Source organism: Falco punctatus (genome assembly GCF_963210335.1).
Source record: "Falco punctatus genome assembly, chromosome: Z".
Taxonomy (NCBI): domain Eukaryota; kingdom Metazoa; phylum Chordata; class Aves; order Falconiformes; family Falconidae; genus Falco; species Falco punctatus.
The window spans coordinates 68,146,179-68,166,071 of NC_137586.1; the positions used below are offsets into that span (position 1 = coordinate 68,146,179).

Below are 19,893 nucleotides of genomic sequence, written 5' to 3' on the forward strand. Positions count from 1 at the left end.
ATAGAAGCCCTTATATTAACAGTAGAATTTTATAGAACTTACTGGTGCAAGGGCCAGTTTCCAATGAGGACTTGTGTCACTTCGCTGGCCTTTGTGCCATTAATTAACAAAAAGCCCACAAATATGTTGTAGAATTAGTATGTTTGGTTCTGAGAGGAGCCTTTTCTATGTGTATTCAAAACCTACAGTAAGGTTTCAAGGCACCTTTTTCAAGGCATCAAGTATAATGATGATGTGTTCTGGTTAAAGGTGAGAAAAATAAGGAATTAAGTGAATTTAAGTAACTCAAATGTTTGAGTGCAATATTTTTTAATAGATTATCTTAGAAGTCCTTTCACAGTTTTTCACGTAGGGTAGCTAGAGTAGCTACAGTGAGTTGTTAATTCAGAGTCTAATAAGCAAGCCTATGATTGTGGTTGTTTTGCCCCTTTTAATTTCCTCTACGATTTTTAGCTACTTTTCCCCCCTATATTAAAAGTGAGTTTTTAAGCTCAGTACTTTGTGCAAAAGGGGAGTGTATTTAGAAAAAACAGGCAGACTGAACAAGGAGAAACGAGAATATTTTATGTGTAACACTGCAAAACAAGCCAGCAGGACAAGCTGAACACACACATACAATAAAACTGGTTGTTACAACAACTGCATATTTTAAAAGTATGGAATTACAATGGCCGGTTTACAGATTTTTCACGGGGAAAAAAGTTAACTTGTGAGCAGTCTTTTGGAAAGGATTAAAAGCAGGTTTTGTTTTCTTCAGTGCTGCACGCGTTGTTTGAGCGCGGTTGCTGTGTGTGGCTGCACTTACTGTCCATAGCGTCTCCTAGGAGCCGCAGAGTGAAATTACCAAGGCGCAGCTTCCTTGTTTCTTGGCTTGGGGATGCTGTGACAGTGGTAAAACTGCACAGTTGGGATACTGCAGTGTGATTTCCCAGGTTAGGAGGAAGAACAGTTGTAGAGGTAGGTGTTGGAGCTGTGCTGTGGGTGGGGCAGGGAGAGGGACGATTAAAGCATCAAAAGAGATAGACTGAAAGGGGAATAATCTGGTGGGCATACTGATAGAGCCTTGCAAGGGAGGGAGGAGATGCAGAAGTCTGGTGGCCTCCCATGTCCTCCGTAGTCAGGGGGGGCTGCAGGGTGGCACCGTGCATCAGAAAGACTATGTTAACTGAAGCTGGTATCTTGAGATGGGTGAGGTGTTGCCTAGTGATTGGGTGGTACAAAATTTGCACAAGTGCAGGCTGTGAGCCATATCGCAGGTAGCACTTCGATAGTGCATGGCGAGTCCTTCCCCAGAGCCAGCAGAGGCACAGGAGTTGGACTTCAGTGTTATAATACCTCACCTTGATGTTGCTGGACAACCTCTAAATGCTGACCTTATGTATTATCTGTCTATAGGAGCTGATAATATTGCTTAGGCTTGTTTTCACCTGATAAATTTTAACCTTTCAATAGAGTATTTTTAATCTATTTGTAGCAATTACAAAGGATGCCTTTCAGTGACAAAGAGCTGAACAAATTTAACTGCAACACTTGTTGCTTCTAGGGAAAACCTTAATTCTGAGTGTTAAGTCCAAATCTAAAGAATCACCACATTATTTTTTCTTTCTGTCACAGTAGACTAACATCTTCTAAATGAGAATTAGACAAGGCAGTGTAACTTTTTTATGCAGCAGTTATGTTCTTTTAATACACTTACACTTTTTTAAGAGGTAACATAGCTCAATATGTCTGAAAAAAAACTTAAGCCTGACTAATACCTTTTAATTCCTAAGAAATGGTAAAAAACTGCTGTAATGAGCACACAGAGTTTTGGATAATTCTGATAGAAATGGTGAGTTCAGCACTGATCATTAATAGTCAAAACTACAGTCTTTGTTTTTCTAAGAGGGATATTGGCAAGAAGACCAGACTTCTTTTAAAAGCTTTTTTAATCTTTATGTTCTACTTAAGTTTTATCTTTGTATTCTACTTAAACCACAGGAATGTAAAAAGTATTTACCAAATTCTGTTTGACCTAGGTCATTCATCTTTTGGTACAAGAGATACAGCAGCACTTAATTTGAATCCACTTGACATTTTTTTACAGAATTAGATTAAAAAGACAAATGAAAAATTAACAAAACCTGAAAAACAGAACTGAAACTCTGTAATGACTAATCCTGTTTTTGTATGTAAAAGACTAGTGCCAAATTTAATAATCCTAATGCGCTCAGGGTTCTTGTGAAGCACGTTTATTAAATGCTAAGGGTGCTTGTGGGAAGCCAGTACACCGGTAGAAGTGTTACTACTTTGAAGACAGTACAGAGCCAGTATTTAATAAGGTAAAACGAAGTTTGAAAGAGAAATTAATCTTGTACTTTTTGTGTTTGGTTATTAAAAAATAATACTGTCACCTTGGGTAAACTTAAAATGCTGTTTTGTTTCCCACTTAGGAAAACTATGAACGAATGAAAGCACTGGTGACTGAACTCCAGGTGCAAGCAGAAAGAATCAAATTAGGTAAGTATGGTAGTCTAGCTTTTAGAACACTTGTATAATTTGATCCAAAACCCAGTTTTGCTCTTTGGGTTTTTTTTCACCTATTAATGAACTGTATGTTCATTAATAAGTTCATTTAGATATGACGTACTTGCAGGATTATGTAAGTCATACTGAAATTTTAGGTCCTCTGTTTAAATCTCGATTTACTGTCTTCTGTCTATTGAAAATCTTGAAAGGTTTACGTCCAAGCTAACTTGGTTCAAAATTTAGGGTGTATTTTTAAGTAACTCAGGCTAGCTAAGAAAAATGCCCATACCATTTAGCACTTTTTTTCCACAGTATCTAGTGTGTTTAACATTTTTTTGTTTGCCAGTTGAATAGGCTGATTTAGTCAAACAGAAAATTAATTTAATTGCCATTAATTTTCATTGCCAGAAAGGCAAAAAGATAGTGAAAAATGGATATTAAAAGTTGGTTAATTTTTAATCAGTTAAGATCTTAGTAATCAATGGAATGTACCTTTCTAATGGCAAATGTATTTTTTTTTTTAGAATAGATAGGATAATTAATAAAAGGCTTCTACTGATACACCTTTTACTTCATCTGCTTCCTTGCTTCATCCACTGCTGCCAGCTTTTATAACAAATTGGTCTGGCAAGTGTGCTGCTGTTTAAGTGGTACATGCGAAGAGGGTTTCAAAGACCCTAGCTGTAGTTCTGCTGGCAAACAAAAGTAAGTCTGTAATAATTTAAAAGACTGAAATCTGTGTTTCATCTTCTTGACTTGTAAGACTAGCTGAATTAATTGCAGTTGACTATAATTAATGGGGCTGATAAAATGAAAATTGTTTATAAATGCTTAACTGTACTGCCAGAGGTTGAGCATGCAACTTTAATTCTCCCTTTCTTGTGTCCATCATGATGCTCTTTGTCTTGTCATATACTGTTCCTTACATAATACAGTTTCTTTTACAGCTTTGGAATGGAGCACAGTTAAGATTTTGTGCTCAGTATTTTTCTTTCTTCATGTGAAACAAAGCTCCAGGATTTCCTGAGGAAATGCTGGAGCCCATGGGCTACCTGTGTCTTCTGTGGGTGTAGAGACTGTTCAGCAATTTCCTGTCTGGTTCATGAACTGATGGTCATAGCCTTCTTCACTGCTGCACATTTTCCTGTTCTTGCTTGTTACATGGTAACAGGACAAGAACACGGCCCTCATCTTTCCTCCATCTCAGGGAGCTCTAAATACACCATTTTGAGTGGCATCAATTGAGATTGCTTTGCCTCTCACTTCAGTGTTCGAGAAGAATTAGGTACTCATACTGAAAACTTTTGAAGGATAAGCGCAACATCTTTTTACTTTCTAGGACCTGTCTTCTAGAGGACATGGTTTTGCTTGAGGTCTTTGTAATGAATATTTCATTCTTTATCTGTTACTTCAGTGGGTAGGGCTTCTGTGAACCCCTGTCTCATTCTGCTAGGTAATCCCCAGCTGTGCAACAGGAAGATGGTCCTTGCCCCACAGAATTTACAGGCTGTGATAAATTATAACAGATGAATTTCTGATAGCAAGTACAAGAAACAACTGAGATACTCTTAGCCTCTGACTGGCAGCAGTCATAGCATATCAGCAGTCACAGTGAAGTTTTTATAGACATTACTGTAAAAGAGAAATTAAAGTAGGGATTTAAAATTAAATGCCTCCAAGTATGTTTCATCGTCAGGGATGCTGCTGCTCACAGTCTACAGAATGGAGGCAAACATCTTGATCTTTGAAGAGAAATGTTCAATAGTATGGCTACAGGGCCTGGAAGGCAGGCATTTCTGATTAGGTTGTGAAGAGGGGGAGTTCACAGAGATAATTAAAGTCACAGGATGAAAAATTATTTTTGCAGCATTACTTTGGGTGTAAATGAGAAAGGAGGTCAGAGAAAATGTAGTAATTATGAAGCTAGGGTCTTCAGAAATCGGATGAAAGCTCTGTGGGTGGATATGAGAGGTTGTATCTTAAGAAGCTTGTACAGAAAGAGTTTACAAGATCTAGGCTTAGGCTGGATATACAGACCTAATCAACAGGAATCAGAAATAAATTGTCGGCTTTGTGGCCTGCCTAACAGGTAGGAAATTATGTGCATAGTGACCAAGGAAGGAGGTGAGAGAAAGGGCTTGAAAGGGAGGCTTAAAAGCTCTGTTTTCAGTGATGCTTAGCTGACAAAGGAGTCTGGAAGTCTCGGGAGAAGTGTTAGCAAAATAGGACCTTCTTTATTTTGGACGGGGGAGACAATTTTAGAGTGATGAGGTGGATCAGCTATCTGTCTACATAGAGAGACAATGTTTGTGTAAGCTATTATAAAGAGGCTGAGATGTGTCAACAAATCTTAAATATTGAATGACACGAAGCTCGAGAGCAAAAGATATGATTTAGCATGACCTCAAGTAAGGGGCTGAAATGAAGCAAAGATAAACCTGATATTAAATGGTGTGTGTCTGAACTCTGTTTACAGTTTTGGAGTGATGTAAGGAAATGAATCCAGATGGTGTTGGGTCTTTCAAGATTGGATTCAGCGCAGCTAATTTGAACCAATTTTGGGAGTAGTATTTTTTATAGTTCTTAGTGCCATGCTTTTGTCTTTGGGTTTCTCTTTTCAGCCTTTCTGTTCATTGCCAAGCAGTGGGGAAAAGTTTCAGACAGTTATGTTTATTAAAATCTATACCTCAAGACTAACTATAAAAAATGAGAGGGGAAATAGAGTAGATTCTGAAAGACAAGCATTTTTATAAATACCTTAAATCTGTTTGAAGTGGAAATGATTGTTTATTAAATGCATTGTTAAGGCTGGTACTTCAAAAAACTGGAAATTCATCAGTGCTTCCTTTCTAAGTTTTAATGTGAGTGGTGATTTATCTATCTGTGTCCACAGTAAATCTAACAGTTTACTATTGTATCACAGGAGGTGGAGAAAAAGCACGTAAGCTTCACACATCAAGAGGAAAGCTGTTACCTAGAGAGAGAATTGACAGGCTTATCGATCCTGGGTAGGTACTTTCTTTTCTGTTGCACTGTAACAGGCTTGTTTTCTTTTTAGATTCCATAAATGCTGGCAAATAACAAGCTGAAATTTTACAGAAGGGTTCCTTGAAATACTCATCTCATCTTTTAAAAAAAACACCTAATTTTTAGAAATGTAACCTTTTAAGTGAGATTCAATGGCAAATATGACCAATTAATTTTAAAAAATGTGTTATATTTGTCGTTATTCAGGTCTCCATTCTTGGAGTTCTCCCAGTTTGCGGGTTACCAGTTGTATGGTAATGAAGAGGTGCCGGCAGGAGGCATTATCACAGGCATTGGACGAGTATCTGGGTGAGAGATAGCAGTGATCTACATTATTGATGATATGAAAAGGAAGAAGGTATAATTTTGTTCAGTTTGCAGTATTAAGCTATTAGCATTTTTAGTGTTTTGTGTCTTGACACCCAAAAATCAACAAAGTTGGTATCTTAATGTGTTCAGTCTTAGCTAAAAGGAAGTGATTTTTTTTTTCTTCTAGTTAGTGTAGCCCATATTAAAGCAGAACACACTTCAGAGTTTCTGGTGTCCAATGAACGGAAGAGATTAGTGCATCACTAAGGCAATTTTCAAAAAATAGGGTGGTATTCCAGGCTAAGAATTAGTTTTGCTCACTAAGCGTACCTCAAAGAATATTGCTGAAATTAAGTATGATGCTATACAGCATTATTTTAGGGAGGTAAAGGACTGTGAAACAACATCATAGTGCTGAAACTGCTGTTACAATGTGCATTTGAGAGAATGCAGGTGAGGAGGGCTGATTTTGAGCATGTTGCAGTTCTTAACCAACAAATATACTTCCTCATTAAAATATTTTCTCTCTCATAAACTTGTTTTATTTTTAGGGTGGAATGCTTGATTGTGGCTAATGATGCAACTGTCAAAGGTGGTACCTATTATCCCATCACTGTTAAGAAACATTTACGTGCTCAAGAAATTGCAATGCAAAATCATCTCCCTTGCCTATATTTGGGTAAGTCCCATTGCAGAAATAGCAAAAAAATTCATTGTTAAGGGCAGCTCAGAATCTAGGTAAGACACCACTTCTTCAAATACATGTTGTTGAGACAATGTGTCCCCAGGTTTGGCTAACCAGACGTGTATCTTAGACACACATATTAAAATGTTTTCTCACTGATACTGTGTTACCTCTACAGACTGGTTGCAAGTCTTAACTGGAGGGTACCCATAGCTTCTCAGCACTATCTTCTGCACTGCTGTAGGGCTGGGTTCATGAGATACAGGTGTGACTGTGCCCTTGTATTACTTTCTTATTCCCTTCCATTCTGTCATGCTTGAACAACCTATTCTATAGTCTCATCCAGTCTTAATTCAAATTACAGTTTAAAAAAAAAAAAGTTACTTTGCCTTTTGGTAGAGCATGTAGTTGTATGAGATGATATACCAAAGAAATAAAGCAAGTCTCAGTGCCAAAAGTGTCAATAATAGTTTGGATCAACATATAATTACAATTTGGCATTAATTTTACTGAAGCAAAAATGTCATTGTATATTATTTTGCATTTCAAGTTTAGGCTATTAAATCAGTATTTAGCCAAACCTCTACGTAAGTTTTACTTAAGTATACTTTTACTAAAGATAAAGATCAGAGTGCTAGATGTCTTTAGTATATCACAGGGAGTATTTTCTTAGCCTGGTTTTGTACAAATATAAGTGCTTTCTGCTAGTGTCTGTCTTTCAGCCCCAGTTCCCAGTGTAGTAGTAACTTTTGAGCCCATTAGCCAATTTCAGCCAAATTTGACAGAGATATGTAAAAGTGTGTATTCCTATGGATTTTGTGTATGTCAGTATCAGCGGAGGAAGATCTTTCTACCGTCTCCATTTGGGAAGTGGGGTGGGTTAGTCCTTGTCCATTCTGTTTGGCTTAGCAGCTTACGTAGATGTGAGAGGCATTAATTGGTTTGCCAGTCAGGAGAGTTTTACTTGGCAAATAGTCAACATAAATGTCGGTCCTGGCTAGCATAAGCATTTGTAATTTCTTGCCCTGCTAACAGAGCAAACATGCAAAGAATACCAAGAGAAGGATTAGGAGAAATAAGAACTTGAAAGTATTGGTGGGGTGGATGCAGGGTCAGCATTGGTAGGGACTTTGTGGGGTTGTCATACAGCAATGGGAAGTCTTGGAGGCAAGGGGAGTGCTAAATTTTATCCTAGTTATAAAAAACAGAAGAAACCTAGCTTTTCTGTTTGCAAAACTGATTATTTTTTTTAGTCTGAATTAATGAATTCTATCTGTTCAGGCAACTCATTTTTCTAGTGAGTTATCAGTGGGAAATTATGTGTTATTCTACTGTTTCAGGATCTTACGGAATCAGGAACCGTGGGACATACATATGCCTTTGGAACAAAAGTTTAATTTTTTTGTTCCAACTTTGGGATGTGTAGTCCGTGTATATATACTGCTCGTCAATCAGACCTGATGAGTTATTTTACCTTCGCAATTTCTGTACCCAGGCTTGTTTCAGTTGTGTGATCGAGAGGGAGTGCTTTGTAGTCAATCAGCACTTTGCTGACCATGTAATTTTCAATGCCATTTAAACTGCCTTTTCTCTTGGTGGTAGTTGTCTAGGTGTTGATTCCGGTGTGGACACCATATGCCCTTTGTCACCGAGTCAGTCACTGGGTGCGAGCATTTTCTTTTGTGTTCAGGGATGTCCCATTTCACAACATTGGTGTTTTGGCAGGGTTGGAGTTTGTCTAGTTGTCAGAGTTGATGCTGGTTTGGGAGAGTGGTTCTGCGAGAGTGGGGAAAGAATCAAAACCCTGCTTCACAGTAAAGCTGAATGCAGGGCACTACTTGCTGCAGTGAGGGAACATGAGAATGTGCCTATGTGCTGTTGTTCGTAGGTAAAAGTTAATTACCAGGGGCCAGAGTTCTCAGAGAGGCTTGGCCTCCCTGTGCATTTCCTTCTAGTCTTCTATCCTTCTTTGCAGTCTTACGACATGACGTTATTTTCATTATTTGGGAGTGGAGAGGTAGCTGCAGTTGGAGACCTGTAAGCTGGAAGGTGCGTCGTGAGGGAAGGACATGTAATAAATAAAGGTTTCTAAAGGTAGTAGAAGGTCTTTGGTATGTCTGTGTAATCAAAGTATGAAAGTACACACGCTATACCTCTTGGACTCAGTGGTGGTTAGTCTCGTCCTTTTGTGGAACTTGTGACAAAGTTGCAATAGAATAATGGAGTTGAATTGTACATTGAAAGTATTCTTAGTTTAGATGTTTTGGAGTAAGTAAGTTTGTATAGGGAGGTACGATTGCATCTCTAAGCACATCTGAATTTATTTTCCATTGGAATGATAGGGACAGATGTTTGGGGCGGGGGGAATTCAGGGTTTTTTTCAGGAATAATATCCTAATATACCTAGATTCACGGAAATACATATAGTGTTAGTGATAGTAATTGCTGTATATTTTAAGTAACAGGTAGATACTTTACCAACAACTTAAGTATGTAACACTGTTCAAAGACATAATATATTTTCATTCACTCTAGTTGATTCAGGAGGAGCAAATTTACCTCGGCAAGCAGAAGTATTTCCAGATCGAGACCATTTTGGCCGTATTTTCTATAATCAGGCAGTCATGTCCTCACAAGGAATTCCACAGGTAATTTGCTTTTACTTAAGAATGAAGTGTATTAATTAGTTTTCACACTTGCTGCCTTTATTTGGTTTCAAGGCTTGTACCCATGCTTTGTTTTTGACAGCACTGTGTTGTGCTGACCTGATGACCCAGTCTGGGGGTTGGGGGCACTGTAAACACAGTAATTGTCCATTACAGTTTTGAAGAAGGTGTTGTCTTTGTTGGCCTTAGAGTTAATAACATGACCTACCTGCTCCTATGTTGGAGTGGGAGAAGAAGGGATTTGACAACATGGTACATAGTGCCATGTGAGGAAGCATTAGGAAATCTCTTGCAACAGTTGATTATTCTGCAGCAACTCTGTAAAGGTGAAGACTCCTTTGATGATGGCTAGTCAATGAGACATACCTCCTACTAACAGGGGTATGTGTGTATTTATATATCCATTTTACATGCTGTTGTGCTGTGTGAGAAAGCTGCTGTAATGATGAGGTTATTTTCTAATGTATTAATGATATATAGAATTACTGTTAGTCACAGTTCCTGGATTTAGAAGTGTTCTTGTGTCATAGGTGGTTCAGGAGTGCATTGTGGTCAGTTTTTTGACGCAGGTGGCATGCTAAGGGCGGTGCACTTCTGGAGCTATTACTCATGAAGAATGTAGAACCGTCTGAGGATGTGATTGCTGATGACAGCCTTGGCTGCAGTGAAAGCGGAGGGCAGAGTATAAGGTCCTGATGGAGGTGAGGAAGGCAGGTAGCAGATTAAAGACCCTGGACTTCAGGAGAGCAGTCTTGGGCTTAAGAGAATTGTCAGCAGGGTCCTGTGAGAGGCTTCCAGGGAGGGCAGAGTCGTCCATGGTCTTTGAAGATAACCTCCTCCAAATAAAGAAAGTCTTCAGGAGAGCAGTCAGGTCATTCCTACAGAGCTGCTGTCTAATCAGTCAACTCCCAGCATCTTCATATGGTTGTGTAGCCCGCATACCTGCCTTGTACTCCCCTTTGCAGGCTAAAAGATTCAAGTTTACTTAGCCATTACTCCTACAGAAAGTGTTCCACAGCTTTGATGGTCCTAGTTTGTCTGCTGTAAACTTTTTCCCAGGTTCATTATATCTTTTTTGAGATGGAGGAGCCAGACTGCATTACTCGATAGAACAACTCATGATAGATTTGTGTATATATATATATATATACTGATAAACACTACTTTTCTTTTCTATTCCTTTGCCAGTAGTTCCTAACATCTTTGGGCTTTTTTTGTCTGCTGAGCAGTGAGCTGGCAATTTCACTGAATTATCTTAATGTCACTTTATATTGGCTGAGTGAAAGAAGGTGAAGGAAATTTTCAGGATATTCCATCTGAGAAGAAAAGTTGTTTTGGAACATTAGGCTTAGAAATAGGTGTTGAAACCTCAAGCAGAGTAAATGTTTAGCTAACTTGCTGTTTCATCTGAGTACTGTCATGATATATTTCACCACCATATTGTTTTAACATTAATTGTTGAACTCATCATTGATGTAAAGTGGAAATAGGACTTTATTTTTTTCATTCTTACCAACATCTGTCATTGAGAGGCATAGTTGGGCTGGCACCATTTTCATTTGTTCTCTGTGAGAATCTGTGCTTGTTCTACTTCTTCCATTTGGACTAGGAGAGTCAAAGCTAATAGTTCCTTTCAGTGTGAAGTAGATGCACCAGTCAAAGATACAGTATCTCATCTGACAACTCCTTACATGGCAGACGTTGGCTTTGCATGATTTCTGAGGAACTATATTTGTTACTTTGACACCTTTTTGGCATTTTGGAACTTAAGTCAGACTTCAGATCTTCAACCATCTTTTCCTCTACCTGAAATCCTTTTCCTCAGAGAAATCCAAGGCTGAAGATTCCAACAATGCACTAAATCTCTTTGGAAAGCCTGACATAATTTAACTTCTGCAGTTCTCTTCTTTCTAACAATAAAAGTGGAGCAATTGTAGTGATTAGCTAGGTCTTCAGAAGAAGAGCACTGTTCAGTTAGAACAAAAATATTTAGGAGAAAAGACAGTTTACAAGCTGGCCATTCTGCAGAATCACTGATAGGTCTAGATTGTACTTTAGATTTATATGTGTGAATTAAATTCGTCCTGGCACTTTTGTGGAACAGCAAATGTCAAAGAAGACAGTCACAGGGCTGTTTTACCAAGTTAAGTTTTTAGGAGAAGTTTGGTAAATCTTATTTATGCTGGGGACTAATCATTATCTGATATGGGAGTAGTGACTTTTAGATTTTTTGTTAAAGATTAATATGTTTGCAGGGCTGAAAGTACTGATGTTAGGCAGGACCTTTCTAGAAATGCCTGGCCCTAAAGTCATGCTGGCGTTTTCCTGAATATCTTGAAACAACCTTAAGGTATTTTGTAGAGTTCTTTATAAAATTGAATTTGTTTTTATTTTGATTACCTTATAGTGTTATATTAAGAGTAGCGCTGTACTCCTATACAATAAAAACTAAATGTAGGAAAGATTTACCTTTTGCTGAAACACATTTTTGTTTGGTATGATTCTGATGAAAGTTTAACTTCCTTAAAATATTTATGGAAGGCTGGGAGAAATGTTTCATGTAAAGGACATAATGTGGGTGTATTTTGTTTGGGAGATGTTTCTATCCTTCGTTTCGTTCCAAAAAGGCACTATTAACACTTGTAAAGCTGGTATTGATTCTCTGCTAACATACTGTGGTAGCTAGAATCATCTTCCCTGTGTGAGTGGATGTTTCATTAGGAAATGGTGTAAGGAAATTATGCTCCCTCTGATTTCCATTCTGGTTAATTCTTCTGACCTGGTGATCTGGGTTTTGTTAGTTTTCTACCTCCTCTTCTTGTGGCCTGCCTGAAGGTCTGTTTCATCAGTTCATCAGCCCTTCTCAATTTTGCCCTTACAGTGCTTGCTTCCCCAGCCCACCCCACCCCCCAACCCCGTTGCCTATGGGCCTTTTAATTTCCCCCTCCACTTTTTCCTGTGACTAATCTGTTATACTCCTAATGCAGCTTTAAATTGTGATGATGTCTGTATGGCTGTGAATCAGAAAGGTGTGATTAGCTTCTCATTAGCAGGTTCCTAAGCTTGCTCTCACTCACACGCTGCATGGATACAATGGGAAGTTGATCAGTGGGTATGAAATACTGTATGTACATTTAGAACTGTTGATTTTTATTCTGCTCTTAAGTAATTTCCTATGCAGTAATTCAAAGAATGAAGTCAGGAAGTAGCACATTAGTTGGGAATTCAAAGCTGTGCTATTTGACAAGCAGATTCTATTTTTTCCAATATATACATTTTCCAATGTATCTATTGGAAAAAGTAATACCCGAGTTAAAGTTTCAATGCAGGCACATTTTTCAGCATAATGCACAGCAAAATTAAGAGTAGGAAAGAAAACCAAAAATTCTGGGGAAAACTCAAATGAATGAACTTTTTCCCATTTCTAGAGGCTTATGTTATCTTTGTATTTATCAGGAGGTATTTATTAAATGCACAACAGAAATACTTATGATGAAATGTGACTGAATATAGTTTAAAATACTGAAAATAATATGGTGAAAAAGCTGTTTGATTTGGTGGTAGCAGTTTGACATAGTTCATCTACTCCTGCTTTAGATACAGGTAATGAGATATGAAAGTTTTATTTCTGTGTGCTGTTTTCTTTTAAGAGCAAACATTAAATTATCATTTAACACAGAACACTGCTTGATGTTGCTTTAGAAATATTTCCAAACAAAGTTAACACAAAATAACATTATTGTTTTGTGACTGTGAAAGAAAGCGTTTCTTTTTGTCTGCCTTTTCCGTGAAAGTATTCAATTTGTTCTGCTTTACAAGCTGTTTTGAAACTGTCTTTGGAGGAGCTCCCCTGAAGGAGAAGTGAGAAACTTCATTTTCATGATCATATATTGCTTCATATCTGGGGTCAAGTCAGTTTTGTAAAATTGTCACCAAAATATTACTGGTGGAAAATGTTCATTGTGTAGAAGTTCACCTCAAAATTAGGCAAAAGGATGAAGCAGAGATTATTCATGCTAAGGCCTTGAGATAACATTGAGATACTCAACACACCTTGAAGAAGCAGAGTTAATTGGTTGATCCATTGGAGAACTGAAGTTACATACTAGTAGATGAGAAGGATTTTCTTCAAAGAATGTTAACATTGGTGAAATTATGCCCATAAGCAACAACTGATGCTCTGACAAGCACAAATAATGGGAGCAACCTGTAGGTTTCAACCTTTTACCATTCATCAGTAAAAACAAATTCCATGGTAGAACATGCACCTTTTCAAATGTTTCACATACATAGCTCATGGTACTTCATATATGAATTTTCCTGCAAGCTAGCCTGAAGATCATAGGGAGACTGTGGAAAACTAGAGATTCCCCATTTTTTTGAAGAAAAGCAAAAACATAAATAAGAAGTTTGTTCTGTCAGTCAAAAATAATCTTGCTGTGCTGTCCTGGAACCTGTATTAAAATCAGTACAATATGTAATAGTAGTGTGAGCACTAGCTATTTTGAAGCGTTGGACAATTCATTAATTTGTGATTTTTGTTTTCCCAATAGATAGCAGTAGTAATGGGATCGTGTACAGCAGGAGGAGCATATGTACCTGCAATGGCTGATGAAAGTATTATTGTTGGCAAACAGGGAACAATATTCCTGGGAGGGCCACCACTGGTAAGAATACAGAAGTTTCTAGTAACAAAGTGTGCTGCTGACAATTGTACAGATTAAACTATTGAGATCTTTCTTTGTGAGATATTTCCAGATATTCTGTAGATTAAATGCAAACTAATTTACATTTTCAAAGTATATCTGAATGTTTATATCCTAAATTAATCTTTTTCTTTTAGAAGTGTATATATAAATCAGACTTCATTCAGATGTCTTTATAGCACTGCTTTTAGATTGCTGTGCACATTTTGGATGATAAAAATGCTTTCCGTATTCAATTATGTAGCCTCTAGGTTTGACAAGACATAAAATAAAAAAAAAATTACAAGCATGTGTATTATATCTCAGAGTCAAGATAAGAGAACTTCAGACAATCTGCTATGTTTTATGGCAGTTTACAGACAAAGAGACACACTGATGATGGAGTTTGTCATCATTTCCTTACTTTCTTAGTAAGGATTTTTTTTCTAAGAAAACTGACCTGAAGAATTCCTGTGAACTAAAACTTGCCTTATTGTGGAACTCATAGTGGAATTTGTGATTGTGCAAAGTATTGCAGCATAAAATAGCTTTAAAATTAACAGTAGTGTGGCTCCAACAGGAAAGGGAGTCCTTGAGTAGGGTTTATTTTTTTAGAAACAGATGTACCAGTGTATGTTCTCCTGTAGGCTCAGTTCTATACTGATACAAATAATAATTTTTGCTGACAAGGATAATTTTACTTAACCACAAGATTTATGAGAAGAAAGGAATTTCCAGTAGTAAATGTTATGTTAGTGCTAGAGTAGCATCCAGCACAGTTGTTCTAGTCTCAGTGAAGTCTGACTTGCTTTTTTTGAAACAGTCGAATATTTGTCTCATTGAACAAACTGGTCTGAGACAGCATGTTGGCTCTGTTTTGGTTGTAGTCTTTTGGGAACTTCTAGGCGAGCTTCCTGTGACAAAGTCAAGTACAAATCAAATGTCCCTCAAAAAGTCCTTCCAACCTGGGCAGGTCTAAATGGAGAAATCACTTTGTAACAGCATTGTTAATGAACATACTGCTCTGCTCAATTCCGGTAGTAATGGAGGAGGTGAAGTCTGCTGGAAGCCACTTCTTTTCACCACTTAAGATTCTGGGAAAATTTAGGAGGTCCCATAAGCTATGGGAAGACAACCATTGACAGAAATTTTTTTTGTTGACCAGTTGCTAAGCCATGAATGTGTTAATTTCCTTAAAAGCATACATAAAAGAATCTACCCTGTGATGTCATTTTGTGTTGACTTGTATAGCACTGCTCTCATTTCCACAGTATGTTTTTGCATTTCAGTCTTTTCCTTTACTTTAGGGTGGTTTTTTTCCCCACTGTGTCATCTTCATGCTGAAGGTGGATTTAGCATTTTATACCCTTTTTGATTCCAAAATTCATTGTATAGGTTGATTTAAAATTCTTGAGCAGCTTAAAAAAAAAAAAAGTCTTATCATTTAGGCAGACATACTTTTCTGTGGCTGGTAAATGCTAATTACTATTCCAGAACATCTTAAATAAATTTAAAATGTAGCTGACATACCAAAAGCAGCAGCAGGGGACACACAGCTGTAAGACAAGGATACTTTGTTGTCTACCATAATAAAATAAGCATTTAACTTGAAGTATCTCATTGTTTCAGTGGAGGCTTTCCAGGCTGGCAAGAAGAACAAAGTAATCAGCAAAAGCAGATGAAGTAATTTATAGCAGCTATGTCTTTGAACATTAATTTATTAACTTCTCATTAGAATTTAGAATTCTACAATTTCTTTGTTGGAATTTCTTTGGCAGTAATTGTTTTGAACATCTTACCTAGGTCTCTGTCCCTTTTTTTCTTGTGTTAGTTTCTTTCAGCTTGTTGTTTATAGGTGAACAAAGACAAATCCTCCCTTAAAATTAAGCAATTTTTCTGTAAATGTATCACTGTCATTTAGATATTAGGAGTTTCTTGGTGAAAAGTGCCTTAAATATGAATAAAGATATTAGTTGAGAATAATATTAGTTGAGTGAGTAACATTTGGTGATTCATACATCTTTTTATTGGGAAGGAAATCAGCACAATGAAAGAAATGAACTTTTCCATCAGACTGTTATTAGCTTGCTTATTGTGTTACAAATAATTGCCCTGGTTGCAGGAACACCTGAGCTGTCTTAAGTACAAACCCCTTCCAGGTCCAGCAGAGTTTATTAGCTTAGAACCAGCGACACTTAAAGTGGCAGTACCGCCTCTGGGGCTTGCTCAGGTTCAGAGTAATTTTTTGCAGAAGCTCAGCTAGTAAATCTGAAAGGCCTGAGCAAATTCAGCTCTTCTGACGTGGCATTTCCATTGGCTAGAGTGCTGGGGAGTGCTCTGCACTTTGCATGATTCTGCTTGGAGCTGCTAGAGCTGGAAAGTTTCATCAGACTCTGGGAGAACCCTTGGATGCACTGAGTAATGTGTTCTGGAGAGCTTGCTCAGAAACAGTTTCTTTCAAGCTGCAGCATTAAGCAGGTACAAAATAAGACAACTAATACCCCGTGCTACCCAGGAAGCTCACTAGGAAGCTGAAAAAAAGGGAACCAGACTTTCTTGTATTGAAAGGGCGGTAATCATTAATATCACAAGGGAATTTAGGTCACACATGTATATAATTGAGACATAGTGCAAGAGAGTATCGCCGGGGTAGGCAGCTGGAAAAAGATGGCCTAAGTCAGGTCTCCAAGGGAAGACTTGGCTAGGGAAGCCAGTGACTGCAAGGAGGTTGTGAAGGTCCAAAGGATGAAAACTTTTCACCACTTCCAGAGGAAGATGTCACAACTCTCCTTCAATTTAATTTGTTCCTTAGCAACCTGCAGATGTAACGATCCCTATCTTTGTGAGTATAGATCAAACTTTAATATCACTACCTGTCAGCTTTTCTGTTCAGTAGAGCTTTTCATATTCTCACTGAAAATATTTTACTTGCCTTTCTCTAAACATCAAAATTCAGACTCCCATAGAAACTTACATTCCATGTTGTAGCAGATATTGTAGCCATTATTGTGTTGCTCTGTTCCCAAAAATGTCTGTCCAGTATGAAAAAAATTGTTTAGGTAGGTGAATGATAAAATCCAATCCAAAGCATCCTAAGGAAGCAAAAGCAAATCCCTGTTGTTAGTTATAATTAGTTTTGGGATGTGTATGGTAAAAGAAAAAGTGAAGTGCAGTTACAGTCCAAAATCTGAAGTGCAAGTTTCCTTGTTCTTCTTTTTAGAAAGGTGAGGAGTAGTGACTTCATGAACAGATAAATGTCAATAGTAACAGAAGTGTCACAGTAGTAGTAATACGTAAGGCCTTTCTTCTGCACTCCCCCAAGCTGCGAAATCTGTATGCTCACCACTGGCAGTACTGCTCGGTAGCTCAGCGTGGCGTGTTGACCTGTGGGCTTTTCCATCCCATTTCAGAGACTTCCCGTTCTTCTTCCCCAGGGAAAATTTGGTATTCTCTGTGCTCAGTAGTGAAGGAAAGCCTGGTAAAAAGGGATAGGTTTGTCAAAGTCATGTATATTTATGTTCTGGGGACTGAGCTACACGACAGCCTGATCTATTGTGGGAAATGCACAATTTATCCAAAGTCTGTATTCATTTATCCTGGTGATTGCTAGCTGAAGTAGCTTGAACAGAGGTTTCCTTGAAAATGCCCACATACTTTGTTGTCTACCATAATAAAATAAGCATTTAACTTGAAGTATCTCATTGTTTCAGTGGAGGCTTTCCAGGCTGGCAAGAAGAACAAAGTAATCAGCAAAAGCAGATGAAGTAATTTATAGCAGCTGTCTTTATTTATCTTGTCAAGGCTCTACTTGCAGTCTGTTAGAATGCAGTAGAATGCTCTACTGCACTGTAGTACCTGGGAAGGTGATGGAGCAAATAATCCTGGAAGCTATTTCCAAAAACACTACAGACAAGAAGGTGACTGTGAGTGGTCAGCACAGAAATCATGGCCTGACCAAACTGATAGCGCTCTGTGCTGGGATGACTGATTCAGTGGAAGCAGAGAGCAGTAGATGTTGTTTATGTTGATTTTTGACAAGGCTTTTAACACCATCTTCCATAACTTCCTTCACAAACTGATGAAGTACGAACTGGGTAAATGGGCAGTGAGGTGGTCTGAGAACTGGCCGAACTGCTCAGCTCAAGCTGGAGGCTAGTCATTAGTGGTGTATCCCAGATGTCAGTACTGGGACAAATACTGTATAATATTTTCACTGATGACCTTGGCAGTGGTCCAAAGTTCATTGTCAGCAAATCTGAAGATGATAAAAACCTGTGAGGAGTGGTTAATGGAGCAGATGATTGTGCCTTTCAGAGGGACATCAGCGGGCTGGAGAGAGGGGCTGAATGGAACCTTTTGAAGTTAAATACAGCAGGCAAATGCTCCTTGGAAGGAATAACCCTGGGCACCAGAACAGGCTGGGGACCAACCAGTTGGGAAGATGCAGAAAAGGCACTCTAGGTCCCAGTGGAAACCCAAGCTGAACATGACCCAGCAATGTACCCTTGCAGCAAAGGCAGCCAGCAACATCCTGGGCATGCATTAGGGAGACTGTTTCCAGCAGGTCAAGGGTGGTGATCCTTCCCATCTACTAAGCCCTCATAACACACATTTGAGGTGCTAGGTCCAGGTCTGGGCTGTCCAGACCAAGAAGAATGTGGACATACTCAAGTGAGTCAGTGAAGGTCCACGAAGATGTTGAAGGAACTGGAGTATCTGTGATATGAGGAGAGGCTAAGAGAGCTGGGACTGTTCAGCCTGGTGAAGAGATGGCTCAGGGGGAATCTGTCCCATGTGTATGAATACCTTGCAGGGGGAGTAAAGACAGTAGAGCCAGATGTCTTACTAGCACCCAGTGACAGGTCAAGACGCTGCAGGGCACAAACTGAAGTATAGGAAATTCTGTTTAGATGGAAGAAGACACTTCTTTATTGCAAGAGTGGTCATGCCAAACCCAGTGGTCCAGGCAGGTTGTGGAGTCTTTATCGTTGGAGATACTCAAAACTCAACTGTACACGGTCATGAGCAACCTCCTCTGCTTGACCCTGCTTTGTTTTTAAACTAGACAGTCTCCCAGGGTGGCTGACAGACCCCACAACTCTGATCTTGTGATTTGAAGAATAAAAACTTCAGCTCTGTGAAAGAGGGAAAATCCTTTTTTGTAAAGTTTATTAGAATGAGTGTCTGGATTCCTGTGCTAATAGGAGTCAGTGCTGTATTCAGATTTGTTAAAAATTTTGCAGTAATCACAGAATCACAGTACTTTATAACTGCATACTGTGTCAGATGTGTAAAGAGAGATGTGTGGAATTATTTCGTAGAATCGTAAGAGTAAAATCATAGCATTATTTAGGGCGGAAAAGAACCTTAGGATCATTGAGTCCAATTTTAAACCTAACACCCAAGTCCACCACTAAACCATGTCCTAAGTGGCACACCTACATGTCCTCTAAGTGCCTCCAAGGATGGTGACTCAGCCAATTCCTTTGGCAGCCTGTTCCAATGCTTTCAAGCCTTTTAGTGAATAATTTTTTCCTAATTTTACTTAGAAGTATGTTCTTCTGTTTGTTGTTCAATGAAGGCTCAAGTTAATTAGTCTCTGACAGAAACTTTTCGTTAATTAGTATTGGAATGCCACATCTTTGTATTAAATGGGTAGCTGTTCAATTTAAAAGCAAAAATCCTATTAGTAAAGAAATATCTATAATTTTACAAACTTGACAGTTTGGAAGCATGTGTGTATGTATTTACATATTTAGTGTGCTTTGGTTTTAGACATGGAGCTTGGAAACTGAAATCTCTTTTGGAGGTGATGCTAGCTGTCTCTTCGCTTGCCTCTTGCACTACCTCTGTAATCTCCATCCATGATGAATAATGGTTTCACCATCTTGCAAGGAATCCTTTTCCAAAGTAGTTACAGTAGACTGGAAGTGCATCAAGAAGTTATGGTTGGTTTTTTTACCATGCAGTAAATGATACTGCTTTGTTTCAGGATGGAGTTTACTCACTCTCA

The 19,893-nt window shown here is 38.3% G+C and overlaps 1 protein-coding gene across 1 annotated transcript in view; it reads left to right on the forward strand.

The window, feature by feature from the left end:
• MCCC2 (methylcrotonyl-CoA carboxylase subunit 2) overlaps positions 1 to 19,893 on the forward strand; it is a 37,336-nt gene that overhangs the window by 2,032 nt on the left and 15,411 nt on the right. The window contains exons 2-7 of the mRNA XM_080372021.1: positions 2,433 to 2,499; positions 5,432 to 5,516; positions 5,743 to 5,844; positions 6,396 to 6,523; positions 9,065 to 9,177; positions 13,749 to 13,862. Coding sequence (XP_080228147.1) covers positions 2,433 to 2,499; positions 5,432 to 5,516; positions 5,743 to 5,844; positions 6,396 to 6,523; positions 9,065 to 9,177; positions 13,749 to 13,862 — 609 coding nt within the window. The remainder of the gene's footprint in view (positions 1 to 2,432; positions 2,500 to 5,431; positions 5,517 to 5,742; positions 5,845 to 6,395; positions 6,524 to 9,064; positions 9,178 to 13,748; positions 13,863 to 19,893) is intronic.